We start from the raw sequence: 15,906 nt of genomic DNA, 5'->3' as shown, positions 1-15,906 counted from the left end.
TCCAGCCTGGGAGACAGAGCAAGACCGAGTCTCAAAAAAAAAAAAAAAAAAACAAAAGACAAAGAAAAGTGGAGGTGCTACCACCAGAAGCCACTCTTTCCGCCAGGGAGTCCCAGGTACATGTCTGTGGCTCACTTTGTGTGGTGCAGTGCTGTGTGAGGCTCTCCCCTAATAGCAACACTCCCCTTCCAGCCTAGAAAACAATCCATTTCTGGGCCGGGCTCGGTGGCTCACACCTGTAATCCCAGCACTTTGGGAGGCTGAGGTGGGTGGATCACAAGGTCAGGGGATTGAGACCAGCCTGGCCAACATGATGAAACCCCATCTCAACTAAAAAAAAAAAAAAAAAAAAATTAGCCAGGTGTAGTGGCGCACACCTATAGTCCTAGCTATTCAGGAGGCCGAGGCAGAAGAATCGCTTAAACCCGGGAGGCGGAGGTTGAAGTGAGCCAAGATCGTGCCACTGCACTCCAGCCTGGGCAACAAGAGCAAAACTCCATCTCAAAAAACAAAAATAAAAACAAACAAACAAACAAAAAGAAAACAATCCATTTCTTTCAGACATTCTTTCTTACAATCTCTTCATACATTTTTGTTTTAAAAGTTTTAAAGGGGCCTAAATTACATAGCCACATATTTTATTTGGACAACGCAGTGTTCTAAAAACATGAAAATGGCTAATATTTATGTCATGCTTACTGTGGCCCAGGCATTGTTCCTAGCTCTATATTCTTTAACTCCTTTCATCTTTATAAACTCCCGCCAACTACCCTCCTCCTGCAAGGTGGGTACTATTATTATCACCATTTTCGGTAAGAAAATCAAGGCATAGAGAGACAAAGTAACTTGCCCAGGGTTACTCAGCTCGTAAGGGGCACAGCTAGGATTTGAACCTGGGAAGGCCACAATGCTATACAACCTCTCTTTGGATGATTAAAATTGTATACGTTGGCAATAAAATTGGCAAATGACAATTAAAAATCTTTGTATTCCAGTGTCTGACACAAGGCTGAGGCATACTCAGCGCCTGATGTGTGTCTGTCAACCAAATGACCAATTGGCCATAGAAATGAAGGATGTCTAGCATGGTCCTCAGGGAAGCCTCACTGGGTAGAAAAAAGAAGAGAACTCCAGAAATGTAGAACCCCACCAGGGTCAGGGCAAAGAGCAATGGCCTGCCCTCTCCTAGTCAGGTGGCCTGGCTTCTAGCTGGAATGAGGTGACTTCAGGTATGTCACCAGCTTCCATGTTCACACCTGTAGGAGTAGGGGCCTGACTAGGTGGTCTCAGAGATCCTTTCTGTCTCAAACATTTCATAATTAAACAGTCCATATTAATTCATAATCAAGGTCTCTGGATGCCAGGACACTGTTCTGAACTTACTGAATCCTCACAAAAATCTCATGAGCCACCTTCTATTATTATCCCCATTTTATATTAGGTTGGTGCAAAAGTAGTTGCAGTTTTTGCCATTAATATGATGAGGACGTTCAGACACAATGCGGGAGCCAGGGTTCGAATTCAGTCACTTTTAACTGGTATTGCTATGTACAACGTTATCCCACAATTATGAGAACCTGCTCCAGGGTCTTCTCCCCTAGAAAACCGTGATTCTCGCTCTGCAAAATCATAGTGATTTAACACCACAAATCTGGAAAGGAAAGGGATCTAGCTAGGATCAGAGGGTGATGGGTAGAGACAGGAGAGCAGGAGGAAGGGCAGGAGGCAGCGACCCTGCAGGAGGCAAGCCTTACTCTTTGAAGGAGCCGTAATATTGGTTGACAAATTCGATAGCTTGAGGTAGAAGCTCATCTGGAGGGGTAGGCTTGTCCCTGGGTCCTCTGGTCAAACTTTTGGGAGTCATAATGGACCCCAGGCAAGATTTGGACCTGCAAGTTAAAATCTGGAAAGAGAGAGGCAGGTGGTGAGGGTGGGCCATTCGGCCTCTTGCCACCCTCCTCTGGGGCCAGCTCTCCTGGCCACCTGGCTCCTCTCTGGCTGCTCCGGCTCCCTGCACCTCCTCTCCACCCCTGTGGCACCTCCTCCTTGGGGTCCACCTGGCTTTCTCCCACCTAGATCTCCTCTCTTCCACTGGCTGAACCCCAGTGGGTGTGAGTCAGGTTTTTCCCCCTACTCCGGACTCAGTCTCTGGCCCTGCTCCCCAGCCAGCTCCAGATCCAGAGCAAAGTCAATCCAATATGGCTCCTATGGGAACATGATATTGGTATTTGGCCAAAACAAACTGAAATGAGACATAGGAAGGCACACGCGTGCACGCACGCGCACATACACACACACGAATGAAGTACACCCGAATGTTAACTGTGGTGGTTTGGGGGCATGTGGGAAATAATTTTGCTTTCATGGTCTTGAAATTGTCCATTCTTTCCCACTTTACAACCATAGAATGTGTCCTGAAGTTAGAATTAAAAACTTACATGACAGAAAGAAGCCTGAAAAGACATTTAGTCCAACCACTCACAGGATACGTGAACCCCTCTGCAATCTATCAAATTGCATTTAAATCCTTCCAGTGACAGGGAGCTCACTACCTCCTGATGTAATACAGTCCAGCTCTGAGCAGTTCTGTTAGAAAATTCTCCCTGACATTATCCTGAAATCTGGCTAAGAAAGATATGAATTTGTTTCTGTAATCATTTATTTGACCTTCTGGATTATCCATTATTTACTGGGGTGGTTAACAGGGAGTTGGCATCATTTACTTCCTACTGTAATCTGTGAGGAATGTCTCTGTTCCCAGACCCCTTTGCCCAAGCAGATGATTGTTTGGTTTGCCCAGGGGGACACCTGTTTGATCCACAAAGCCCTGGCAGCTTCACCAGCTCGGGACAAAGGTGGTTCTCCCTGAAGCCCCAGACTTACCCCTTTGGCCTTATGGTGAAGTGTGTCTTGGAAAGTCATCCCGCTGCCCCAGTTTTTGATCCTCACATGCCGTGGGGAGGACAATGGGGTTGCATCCAGCTTGACCAGAGATTCTGGAGACTTCTGCAAGGGGAAAAAACAGGGTTTTCTCTCAGGTCTCTCCTAGACCCCAGGCCCTGCCTTGTCTTAGAGTGGGGAAGGATCTATGGGTGGCCACACAGGGCAGGGTGTCCCTCCACGTCCCTCCTCTGTTTCCAGCCCCCGGGCGACCTGGGCCAGTGCCTGCTAAGAGCTCCAGGTGCCTGGGCCACTGGCCAGGGTCCTCTCCTCACCCAGGGCCTTGCCAAATGCTTCCTCAGAGGAACTGCTGTAGGAGGGACTAAAGACTAAGTTGGAGGTGAGAAGGATGACTGTCAAAGCCAATACTACTGAGAACAGAAAGGCACCACTGCATTCCTTCCCTGGGAGCATGTAAGGACATATAAGCCACCCTCTCTCCCACTCCTACCCATTTCTCTGCCCACCTCTCTAGAATGGTATGGAACCCAGGAGATAGAAGCTAGCTGTCAGTGCACCTTGGGGGCCACCACTCCCGACCACTGGGGGTTGTCCCACTCTCCCAAAGCCCTTCCTCATTCCCACCTGTTCCCCTCAACACCCCGGGTCTGGGACTCTCCACTCTCCATCCAAACCCTGGCTTCCTGCCCTCTCCAGCCCAGCCTCTAACAGGCTGCTATGTCTGCATCTGCCTGGACCAGGGAGGAAGGGGCTTCCCACACCCATGTGACTCACTGACCTTTCCCGTCTCCACGAGGGGCTGCGGGGACTCATTCTGCTGCTTGCTGAGGTTGTGATACTGAAGGTCATCCTGTGTCACTGGTCTGTGAAAGGAAACAGCTAGCATGAGATGCGGTATCCAAGGGTGGAGGGGCATCTTGGAGTTCCCTCTGCCAGTAACCTCATTTGGCAAATAGGGAAACTGAGTCCAGAGGGTGGGAGTGAATTGTTTATGGTCGGTCTGACCAACTGCCTCCCCATCCCCACCTTCCCTCTTCCTCTTATCTTCTTCCTCCTGCAGAGCCAAAAGGGCATGAGCAGAGCTGAGCCAAAGCTACTGGCCCAAACAGCAGCCCATAGAGGATCTGGAAAATGCTCCTTCACCCTCTGGAAAAGCCAAGTACAAATGTGGCACAGGGGCCGGGTGGGCAGAGAATGGCTCCAACAACTCTGCCTCCCAGACTAGCAGCACTGCCCAGCAGCCACTTGGATTGGTTGATTGATTGACTGATTGATTTATATTTTTTGAAACAGAGCCTTGCACTGTCATCCAGGCTGGAGTGCAGTGGCATGATCTCAGCTCTCTGCAACCTCCACTTCTCAGGTTCAAGTGAACCTCCCACCTCAGCCTCTTGGGTAGCTGGGACTACAGGCGCACACCACCACACCCGGCTAATTTCTGTATTTTTGGTAGAGATGGGGTTTCACCATGTTGCCCAGGCTGGCCTCAAACTCCTGGCCTCAAGTGATCCTCCCACCTTAGCCTCCCAAAGTGCTGGGATTACAGGCAGGAGCCACCGCGCCCAGCCCCAGCCACTTGTTTTTCATGACTTAAGCTTTTTTTATTTAAAACACTTGATTTATCTTGGTTTATTTACTTATTCTACATTTCTATTACAGAAAATGTTAAGTGTACAAAAGTAGAGAGAATAGTCTAATAACCTTCCATGGGCCCTTCACCCAGATTCAACCCAATTCAACAGTGATCAATCCACGGCCGATCTTGTTTCACCTATACCTTCCCTGCCCCCATCATTATTTTAAAACAAATCTAAGATGTCAACTTACCTTCACCAAGGTAAAAACAAGTATTGTAAAAATTAGCATTAAATTACAGATTACTTACAAATTAAATTAAACATTACTTAAAGTAATTTTTTAAATTAAAGATTACTTAAAAATTCAGTATTCTGAAAGTGGTCAGAAACGGTTTGTCCTGGTTTGGGATTTCAGGTTCATTCAGGCGAACTGAATAGTCACCACTCACACATGCCTCCCCTAGGAAGAATCATCCCACCAGGGCACCTTGGTTTGAAAGCATATTGTGTTCCATGTTCTTGGCAGTATTTTCCAGGGTATGCATGCTTGTGCATCTGAGGGAGAGGTGGTTAGAGACTATTATGAGGGTCTCACATTTTCTACTTGATATGTATCCATGATGTTGAAATGCGATAAATGACCATGTATTGCTTTTATTATAGAAAAAAATGACTATATGTTACCATTATATAATTAATTATATACATTACATAGTAGCAGTAAGTGATTTTTTACTATAAAGAGATACTGTCTTAAAAGAGGATGTAAGTATGTATCAGAAAGCAACTTATATCTGAATCAAGGGATTCCACAACCCTGTAAAGGGCCTTCCATGTGACCAACCATTGCCAACTGGCAAAGATGCTTTGCTTAGCCAAACTTTACTCAGACTTCTGAATCTTCCGCGGGGCCCATCCAAGCATTTCCTTGTAAAAATGCAGTTTTAGCAAAAGAATCCCTACTTAGTCAGTTTAACAAGAACCCTCCGTCCTTGATAGCTTGTCGTCCTCCCCATCTGATCAGGGTCCTCATCCTCCATCCTCCCCCAGGCGATGTCTGATCACCTTAGCCTGTCCTAAGCAAGAATCCTGTTAGGTTGGGTGAGGCAGAATTCCCCCTATGCCTGAAGTTTTTCTTGGTAATTTTCCATCCACAGACCCCACCCTGATCCTTGGCTATAAATTCCCACTTGCTCCTGCTGTATTTGGATTTGGGCCCAATCTCTCTCCTCCACTGCCAGACCCCACTGCAGTAGGTCCCTGTACCTATTGAGATGGTGCTAAATAAAGACTTCCATACTGTTCTTTAACAAGTATCATTGAATACTTTTTTCTTTAACACACCCCTCTGGTCTAGACTGGTGTGGCCTGCCAGAAAAAAAAAAAAAAAAAAATATATATATATATATATATATATATATATATATGGCAATCTGGATATTCAGAACAGATAAGCCATGGCTGAGCAGTCATCATGGGGCTGCTTCAATAGGAAGATGTATGGGGGATGGGGTCCCCAGGGGACAACTGCCCCTCTTGCTCTTTTGCCATTCCCCCTCACCCCAGCACCCACCCTGCACCCATTCTTGCTTCCTCTCACTTACTTCTGGAAGTAGAGTTGGACAATTTCAGAAGCTTCAGACCAGAAACATCTACAGTACTGTTTAGATTGAGAAGCAATGTCTTTGTACATTTAACATAATCGTTTTACCCCATATATTAAAAAGTATCACTTTTAAAAGTTGGCTAAAAATCCACTCTACAGATGGGCCACGATTAGCCTGGTCCCATTGTCCATGGCTGGATGTTAGACTGTGTCTAGTTTTGCCCTCATATAAATAATGCCTTAAACTGTATACACAGTCTGATGCTGGCTGTGTGTGTGTGTGTGCGTACAAGCACGGAAAAACACCTCGAGGGAATGTTAGTAAATGTTAACAGTGACTAGCATTAAGTGATAAGATCATAGGCAATTTAACTTTTCTTATACTTTTCCTCATCTTCCAACTTTTTACAGTGACAATGAATTCCTTTCATAATTGGACAATTCTTTAAATTTGAAAAATGAATAAACAAAGTTTTGCCCAAGTCCCCTCCCACACCATTTCTTCTGGCTGGCTGCTGGGAGACAGGGTGACAGGGTGACCAGACTCCAGGTGAGCACCTTCAGAATCTGGACACTTCTTTCCAAATTATCACATTGTTAATTCTGACCCCGCAGACGCTCGTGCAATTTGACTAAACCCACAGCCGTGCGGGGTCCTGAGGACCCTCAAGGACCTGCATTCGAAGAGAGTGCTGGCAGCTGGGCGCGGTGGCTGACACCTGTCATCTCAGCACTTTGGAAGGCCGAGGTGGGCGGATCACTCGAGCCCAGGAGTTCAAGACAAGCCTGGGCAACATGGTGAAACCCTACAAAAAAAAAAAAAAAAAAAAAAAAAAGGTGCCAAGTGTGTGGTGATGCGCGCCTGTAGTCCCAGCTACTCAGGAGGCTAAGGTGGGAGGATCACCTGAGCCCTGGAGGTGGAGGCTACGGTGAACCGAGACGGCGCCACTGTCGCCTGGGTGACAGAGTAAGACCCTATCAAAAAAAGGGGTCGGGGGCGTGGGGAGTGCTGTGAGTGTGGTGGCTTGCTTAGACCCAGAACTTTCTACAAGCCCTTGACCAGCCGAGCCGGTCACAGCTGCAGACTGTGGCTTGCCTGGGCTGACCTGGGGGCCAGATTCCCCTGCGGTTCCGACGCCTCCCTGCCTGTTTACCTCGCCTTACACCAAGGGTGGTGGTGGGGACAGATGGGGAGGGTGGGGGGGATGGCGCCCTGGGAAATGGATCTCATTTGTGAAACAAGAACCTCCTTGCTCTCTTAACCATATTTGATCCAAAGAGTGTAGCAACTTTCAACCCCAGTGCTGAAAAATTTCAAAAGCTCCCAAGTGCTGAAACATTCGCAGCGCAACTGAACCCGCATAGACGCCTCTCATAGTGCATGGGGGGTTTCTCTGGGCCGCCTGGGCTCCTGAATTGCGACCTCTCAAGCGTTCTAAACGAGGAAAACGCTTTTAGTAAACCCTCAGGAATCCCACAGAGCGCACATCCCCGCCCTCCGATTTCTCCCAGAGAGAGATGGGGCCCCGCCCGGGCTCGGAGCCCACCGCTTCCCTCCCAGGGCGGACTTCGGCCCGCGGGGTACCTGGCTCTGCGCGGGCAGCAGTCAGGCTTCGGCCGGAGGATCCTGCAGAGCAGCCTACACAGCCGGGGCCCGGCGGCCTCGCACGCCGCGCCCAGCCCCTCGCGCATGGCCCGGCTCCTTAGGCGCAGCTCCGCTGGCTCCCCGCGCCTCCCAGCGCCCGCGCTTTATCGCTCGGAGCCTGCAGCCCCCGCCCCGGGGGCGGGGCGAGCCCAGCAGCGGCGGGGGCTCTTCACCCATGCGATGTCCCGGGCCGAGCCGCCCCTCCTTCCCTGCCTTCCCCGGCGATCCCGGGACCCAAGCACCCAGGGGCCCGCAGCCGGCGTCTGCCGCGGAGTTTGGATGGCACTGGACTGTGTTTGGGCTAAGAGGCCCGGGTCGTGTTGGGCCTCGTGTTTATTCCCCATAAAATCGCAATAAAGCTTATGATAATTACCACCATTGCGCGGTGCTTTCTAGTTTACAGAGCAAATTTCCTTTCTGTCATTTCGTCCAGTCTCGTTAAGCAGACAGCTCTACGTTGTCATCTCCACTTTATTGAGGCATTAGCTGGGGCCAGAGAGATTAAGGATCTTGTCCAGGGCCACACAGCAGCCCCAGGACCACAGCCCAGCCTAAGCTCACACCACCTCACAAGGCTGTCCCGGGAAGTGTTATATTACTTGTTACATACAGCATGTTCTGTGCGATTCCAGAAAAGAAACCAAAGAAAGCACTGGGTTGGGGGTGACTTCTAGTAGGAATATTGCAGGAGGGATCGTAAGCCCCTTCCGGTGCCTTGCAGGCCCCTTGTCCTTGCTACCTGGACTGCGCAGAGCCTCCTGGCTTTGCTCCGCCTGTAAGGTGCTCCTTATCTCAAGCAAGAAAACAGGTAGGGTCCAGACCCAGATGGGGCAGCAGCCCTGGACCTCAACATGCAGGGGGCCCTTCTGGCAGTATGCAAGCACATTAAATCCCGAACTCCAGTTAAAGCAGAATGAAAGAGGGCACATATTTATTTCTAGCCAACTGCAGCCCAGCAAGCAACACATAGCTCGACTTGGTTCTGAATTCCATGTGTCTTCACCTAGATGCTCCCACATTTGCCTTTGTCCCTAAAATACACACATGCGTACATACACACGCACACACACACACACACACCATGCTCATTTCCTAATTGTTTACGAAGGTATAGAATCACCAGTCACTTAGAATAGGCTCTTGGTTTCATGACACCTGAACAGATTAGAAAATTACTTTTTAAAATCAAAATATATTCATTGGCTCTCATTGCTTTCAGGATGAAATCCCCTCTGCACGGCTGCTTCCTCTTCCAGTAACATCACCCCTCCCTCACCTGAGTGGATGTTGCACTCTGGGTGGACCCACCTCCTCCCCCCAACTCCTCCCCACACTACAGCCTGCCCAGGCACCTCTGCAGTCTCCCCAGCAGAGGCCTCTAGCACGGTCCCAGTACACCCACAACTACGACCTCCTGTCTACTCTCTATCCCACCTACTCCTGACACAATTTCTCCAACTCGCATTCTTCATGTACGTCTCCCAAACCAGCGAGGAAGACATCCGTTTCCCCATTTCCTTCCTGACAGCAGGAACTGGGTCATTTTTGTCTGTCTCTTGAACAGTGCAGCACACAGTAGGCCCGCTGGGAGAGCACAGATAGTGTAGATGTTATGAGTTTGGACTTGATTCAAACCTTAGCTCCACCATTTTCCAGGAATTGACCTCCAGTAAGTCACTCAATCTTGTAAAACAAGGATAATAGTTCCTGTCTCATTATTGACACTGTAATAAGGACCTTATAAATGTTATCTATTGTTTTTAGCAGTGGTGTATGTAAGTAACAAGTGGCTCAAACAATTCACTGATGAGCAGAAGGGTTTCATTGATATCTTAACTCCCAGCACAGAGCCAGGGGAGTGGGCATCTGCATGTACTCGTCAATGGAATGTGACATGCCCAGGACACAAAGGTGGCAGCCCCATGCAGGGGTCCCTCCGGACTGCCTGGATCTGAATCCCGGCTCTGTCATTTGCTAATTATGAGATCTTGAAAATTACTTTAACTTTCTGGGCTTCAGGGTCCTCATCTTTAAAATGGGATAACTAAAATTCCTTCCTTGTGGATCGTTGGGAGAGTTGAATGAATTGATGTGTGATATTTTTTTCTTCATCCCCTCTTCTATCTGACTAGATCTTTTCCGCCAGCCCACCCCAGCATGAAGAGGAAGGGGAAAAACATGGTCAAGTTAGCTGGTTTGTCACAGGTCCACTGCAGCTCAGGGCCCTCCCTGGAGTCTGAACTCATATTTCCTGAATGGTCCAAAGACACAAGTCAGCCCCCAAAGACAGGGATAACTGGCAATGCTATTAGAGGGTGTGGGGATGAGGGTTAAAGGCTGCAGCCAACACCGTAAGGGTTTTGGGAGATTCAGGGTGATCCGGAAAGACAGCGGATAGATCACTAGGGCCCAGAGTTCGAGGGCAGCCTGGACAACATAGCAAGATTCTCAGCTTTAAAAGAGAGAGAGAAAGAGAGAAAAGAAAAGAAAAAAGAAGCCTAGGTGCGGTGGCTCACACCTGTAATAGCACTTTGGGAGGCCAAGGCAGGAGAATTGCTTGAGGTCAGGGGCTCGAGACCAGCCTGGCCAATATGGTGAAACCCCGTCTCTACTAAAAATACAAAAATTAACCAGGCGTGGTGGCACATGCCAGTAGTCCCAGCTACTCGGGAGGCTGAGGTGGGAGAATCGCTTGAACCTGGCAGGTGGAGGTTGCAGTGCAGTGAGCTGAGATGGAGCCACTACACTGAGGTCTGGGCAACAGAGTGAGACCCTGTCTAAAAATAATAATAATAAAAAATAAAAATAGAAAAGAAAAAAATAGGGGATGAGTTGGGTCTGGATGAGCTGAGGGAGGAATGTGCTATGCACAGGCACTGGGGAGCTGAGGAAGGCTGGGATGGGCAGGTGGGATGGGCTCTCCATTTGGGTAGGGTGCTCGCTCAGAACTCTGTGGAAGCTTTAATGTGGTGACAGGCAATGGGGAGCCACTGCAGGCTCTAGAATAGGGGCGTGACTTGCTAGAAGTCCAGTTGGCAAGAGAGAGCTCAGAACCAGTGTGGGGAGCTGGAGTCAGGGAGGTCAGCTGGCAGTGGCTGCAATGATGAGATGAAGAGAAGGAAGGGGCGAAGCCGCTGCCCCTCTACAGCCCTTAGAATCTGGACATCTAGAGGCCATCAACTCTGTGTTCTCACCTCTTGTTCTCTTAGCCACCTCAGTTGCCATAGCCCAGACTGCCTGGTTTCAAAGTCCTCTCCTCCAATTCACCTACCACACCACAGCTAGACTGTCCTGCTCAAGAACCTACAATGGCTCCCTACTGCCAGGGAGAGTGAGTCCAAATCTCCTACCCTGCATTCAAGCCCTTGTGCTCTGGCCTGGCTTTGCCTATCCCAGCCCCCAGCCCACTCCTGGCCAAGCACAGTCAGGCTCATTTCCGCCTCTGAGCCTCTGCTCACCTCTCCCCTCTTCCTGAATGTCCTTGCTACTCCTCTGCACCTGTCTACATTCTACCCATACTTCAAAGGCCACAGAGTCCACCTGACTTCTGTGAAGCCCCTAGAGGGAACTCTGTTCAATTTTGCTCCATCACCTCCTAACTGCCAACACCACCACTAATGATAGCAATGCCAACAGTGCCATTTGCTGAGCACTTACTCCAGGTCAGGCCCTGTGCTAAGTTGCTCACATGGGAAAGCTCATTTACTCCTTCCTCCAACTCCAGGAAATCACCATTGTTACCCTCTTCTTATAGAGGAGGAAATGGAGGCTCAGAGGCTAGGGGACTTGCCAAAGGTTACAGGGCTACTGAGTGGCAAAGCCACTTGCTCATCCCCAAGCCCATCCTCTTAGCCACTGGCATTTTTTGCCGCCTCTGACAGATACACTCAGGGCCGTCATGCTGCACACATCCAGGGGGCGCCCTACCCTTTGTAGTCCATGGGAAAGGCTCCTCTGGGGCGGTGGGGTTGTGTGGCTATGTAGTGGTCTTGTGTAGATGGGGGCTTTGGTTTCAGTTGCACTATTGCGTTATTGCAGATTGCTTTGTCTTTCCACCTGAACGAGCCTCAAGCCTGTCCCTTGACTTGTTCATTAACTGACTCATCCTCTTGGTTCTGCCCTGGGAGGAAGGATGGGCCCAGAGAGGAGGGACATGAAGAATCCAAATCTGGGCTCAAGTTCCAACTCTGTAAACTCTGTAATTACCGGTCATTCAGGCTGGGGGAAGTCATAATCCTCTTAGAGCTTCTATTTCCTTATCTGTGAAATGAGTCAATCATATGAACTTCAAAGAGCCGCCACAGAGATCAGTTGAGATGCAAAGTCTGTCAAGTGGCCTGTGTAGCTCTGGCAAGGGCAGGTACTCAGTAGATGGTGATGAACCCTGATGTGGACTGAGTGTCTGTTCTGTGTGGGCACAGTGCTGAGTGCTGTAGATCTCATTTCATCCTCAGCACACTATGGTGAGGGCCCCCTTGGGTTCCTCATACCACAGGTGAGCACTAAGTTTCAGAGAGGTTAACTTACCCTGCATCACACAGCCGGCTAGAGGCAGCACCCGGCAACTAGTGCGGCCAGCACAGGGCTTGGAACTAGTTTGTCTAACATCCTGATGCCCTTCACCAGGATGATATTCAAAGCATCTAGCAAGCGGTGAATTGGAATGGACGCAGGCCAGGATGCTGACCCTCCACCCCCACCCCTCCACCATGGTGCCCACCACGAGGCTCTACTGCCTTCCATTCTCAGGCCAAGCTCCTTCCCATATTCTTCCCCAAAGATTCCAAGCTTCTTCAGGGCCAGCCCCGCACCATGTCCCTTCCTTCTTCACATACTGTCAGGCACAGCGAGGTGCCCAATAATCAGCGGCTGCGTTGAATTCCAACAGGGACTTTCAAGAAGCAATGAGGAGATCAGACCTCAGGTGAGAGAGGAGGAGCAGAGAGAGGAATTCTGAGTCATCGGTGCCGACAGGGCATGGGTGCCCAAGGAGACAAGCAGGAGGTTCCCCCGGGGAAAACTCACCTGGAGGTGGCACAGGGGGCTTTCTCCACATTGTTGTTGATGTCTTTTTCCCCATTCATTGCATACTGGTGGAATTTGGTCTTGAACAGAAATTTCCAAGGACAGGCCATCTCTATGGCTTTGCAAAGCAGGTCACTTATGTCACTTATCTGGATTTGAGCTCAGATGTTCTTCACTGTGGGGCTGAAGAAGGGAAGCAGAGGTGAGGGAAGGTTGAAGAAGAGTTTACAGAACAGGGCTTCTCAGTGGGGTTGGCTCACTGGGGAATCGATATGAACGCCAGCGTGAGCCCCTTCATCAGTGCTTTGCAACCTCTGTCTCTATTTCGGGGTTGGAATGGGGAGCCTTCAGACACAGACTTCAATTCTGTAAAGCCACCTAATAATCTTAAGGAAAAACAATGAACCCCCCCATCCCCATCGCCACTTAACAAGGACAAACGGTATGCACCATGAGCCTCCTTAGCGGGACCTGCTGGCCCACCAGACCCAGCCAGGCTTCATCACTGGCCACAGGCAGGGTGAGGAAGAGCCCGGAGGTCGTTGAAACAGGGGTGCCTTTGCCTGACCCTGAAAGACACTTCCCAGCAGCTCTCATTATCAACTGTAGTTTTAGGTCTGTTACTGGGGAAAGCACTCAAGCTGTAGCTACCTTTCTTTTAAAGATTTTGCAGTTGTTGTTCTAACTCAGCATTATTACTTGCTCCTCTTTTATTATGTGGGGAGGAAATATTTGTGAAAAATGCACTCATCCCTCGAAATCTGAGATCATCTCCTTTGAAACAGACAAGAGGAAGATCAAAGAGGCAAAAACTCTGTCTTTAGAAGACAGTGTAGTGAATATAGTCCATGTAAGAATTTTAGGCCAAGTGCAGTGGCTCACGCCTGTAATCCCAGTATTTCGGGAGACCGAGGCAGGAGGATCGCTTGAGCCCAAGAGTTCGAGTTCAGCCTGGGCAACATAGGGAGACCTTGACTACAAAAAATTGAAAAATTAGCCAGGCAGGCATGGTGTCTTGTGCCTGTAGTCCCAGCTACTCGGGAGGCTGAGGCAGAAGGATTGCTTGAGGCTGGGCAGTCAAGGCTGTTTCCAAAAAAAAAAAAAAAAGAAAGGGAAGGGAAGGGAACAGGGAAGGGAGGGGAAGGGAGGAAAGGACAGGAAGGAAAGGAAGGAAAGAGGGAAAGAAAGAAAAGAACTTATAGCCCCACAGACCTGGGTTCAAATCCTGGAATCCTAGCTCTACCAGTTATGTGTCCTGGATCAAGTTATTTAACTGAAACTCATTTATTCATCCATAAAATGGGTTTAATATATCCACCTTACCAGGATTTGTGGGGAGGTTACATGTTATAAGGACTGATAAGATAATCTGTTAAAAAAAATTCTTAGCAGATACAAACTCCCATTTTGAACTTTTCAGAAAGTTTTTCCTTGTCATGTAACAACCACAGCTAATATTTGCAGAAAAGAAATCTGATCAAGATGCCATGTTAAAATGACCAAAGCTCATGTCGGCATTTCTTTACCTAGACTTTCCAACACCTTCTCTCTGTAGGCAGAAAATTCCCACAATTTTCTGAGCCTTCTCAAAGAGGAAGAAACAAAACCCTCTCAAAACAGCCGCTTCCCCAGAAATGAAGGCAACTCACCTTGCAGCTGGCTGCACTGCCTCCCCAGGGTAAGGACAGTCAAACCGGGAAGAGACCTGTGCCTTGAGAACTTCGGGACTGTCTAGAACTGCCCAGTCCCCTCACCAAAGGTGGCCGAGAGATTTTAAAGCAGCAATGAGGCTGAGTTCTCTGGGGCCAGAGCCTCAGTTTTCGACTCGCTACAAAGTTATGAACACACTGGCAGCCAAGAAGTATTTATACTCACCCCATGCCATCCAGAGAGTTGTTTTTGCATAAAGGTCTCTTTTTTTTTTTTTTTTTTTGGTTTCCAAAGGGAGTGTCCCCAGCTTGCGTACAGTTAGCTAATTTATGACTGTGACTGCCAGGGCCTGTGGGTGACCTGATCTTGCTGTTACATCACTCTGTGTGGTGCCTCTTCACCCAACCCACCTCTTTCTGGTCCCAAGTCCAAGGTGGCAGTTCATCAGCAGGGTGGCTGCTAAGATAGAGGCACCACGGAGCCAGGTTTTATTTGGCCAAGCCACATGGCCTCACTTTCAGCATCTGGGAGATTTTTTCCTCAGCAGGGAGCTCTCTGGTTAATCCCTGTCCATCCTCTCACTTTTCCAGCTTGTGACAGGAGTCCAGGAAGCTGGGGGAATATTGACAGTATGGAACACGCTGGAAAATGCCCAGGTTCCAGAAGGCCAGTGATATTAGATGATGCCATTATTCCAGACAGGCCTCTGAACTAGTCACTTGAGGTTTTTGGAAGGGAAAGGAAGGAAGGCTATTGGCACAGAGAGGCCTCTGAGATGTTGGTCTTACTAACACCTCATCCTTTAGCACTAGGTAAGCTTTGGTGGAATGGCAGGTAGGATTATTTCCTACGGGGGGAAGAATTCCTTCCCTTATAATGGAATTGATCACTTCTTACATGAAAAAGTGGTAATTTCTTATAATTTCATTTCTTTTATTTATTTATTTATTTTTGAGATGGAGTCTCATTCTGTCACCAAGACTGGAGCGGAGTGGCACGATCTCTGCTCATTGCAACTTCTGCCTCCCAGGCTCAAGCGATCCTCCCACCTCAGCCTCCTGAGTAGCTGGGACTACAGGCATGCACCACCACACCCAGCTAATATTTTTGTGTTTTTGGTAGAGACTGGGTTTCACCATGTTGTCCATGCTGGTCTCGAACTCCGAAGCTCAAGTGATCTGCCCACTTCAGCCTCTCAAAGTGCTAGGATTACAAGGGTTAGCCACCATGCCTGGCCTACAATTTCGTTCCTTATAATGCCTCAAATACAGTATTCCCATACATATGCATTTTTCCATCATAAAAGTAAAATAACAACTACATTAGGGAGAAGTTGAGAAGCAAAGGGAAAAAAAGTCACCCTTGATCTCACCGTCCCAACACTTTGCTGCCACTGTCCACTCATTTCCTTCCTGTCTTTCCCAAGTTAAATTCAGCATAATATATTAACTTTGTCAAAGATAAACTAAGAGCCACAAAAAAGACATGGATATCAGAGCTCA

At 48.7% G+C, this 15,906-nt stretch overlaps 1 protein-coding gene across 2 annotated transcripts in view; it reads right to left on the bottom strand.

The window, feature by feature from the left end:
* Positions 1-14,594, bottom strand: part of NOS2 (nitric oxide synthase 2) — a 43,817-nt gene extending 29,223 nt beyond the window's left edge. Inside the window, exons 1-5 of one of the 2 annotated variants that reach the window (XM_054670965.2) lie at positions 14,404-14,594; positions 12,755-12,937; positions 3,680-3,764; positions 2,884-3,006; positions 1,755-1,903 (exon numbers count right to left, since the gene is read on the bottom strand). In XM_054670965.2, coding sequence (XP_054526940.1) covers positions 1,755-1,903; positions 2,884-3,006; positions 3,680-3,764; positions 12,755-12,864 — 467 coding nt within the window. In that variant the 5' untranslated portion in view covers positions 12,865-12,937; positions 14,404-14,594. Of the gene's footprint in view, positions 1-1,754; positions 1,904-2,883; positions 3,007-3,679; positions 3,765-7,669; positions 7,797-12,754; positions 12,938-14,403 lie in introns of those variants that run through there. The other variant, XM_054670966.1, reaches the window with a different exon arrangement.
* Between the last annotated feature and the right edge of the window lie 1,312 nt (positions 14,595-15,906).

This window comes from Pan troglodytes, chromosome 19 (genome assembly GCF_028858775.2).
Source record: "Pan troglodytes isolate AG18354 chromosome 19, NHGRI_mPanTro3-v2.0_pri, whole genome shotgun sequence".
NCBI lineage: Eukaryota > Metazoa > Chordata > Mammalia > Primates > Hominidae > Pan > Pan troglodytes.
The sequence above is the reverse complement of the archived record's forward strand: the minus strand, read 5'-3'. Positions and strand labels throughout refer to the sequence as shown.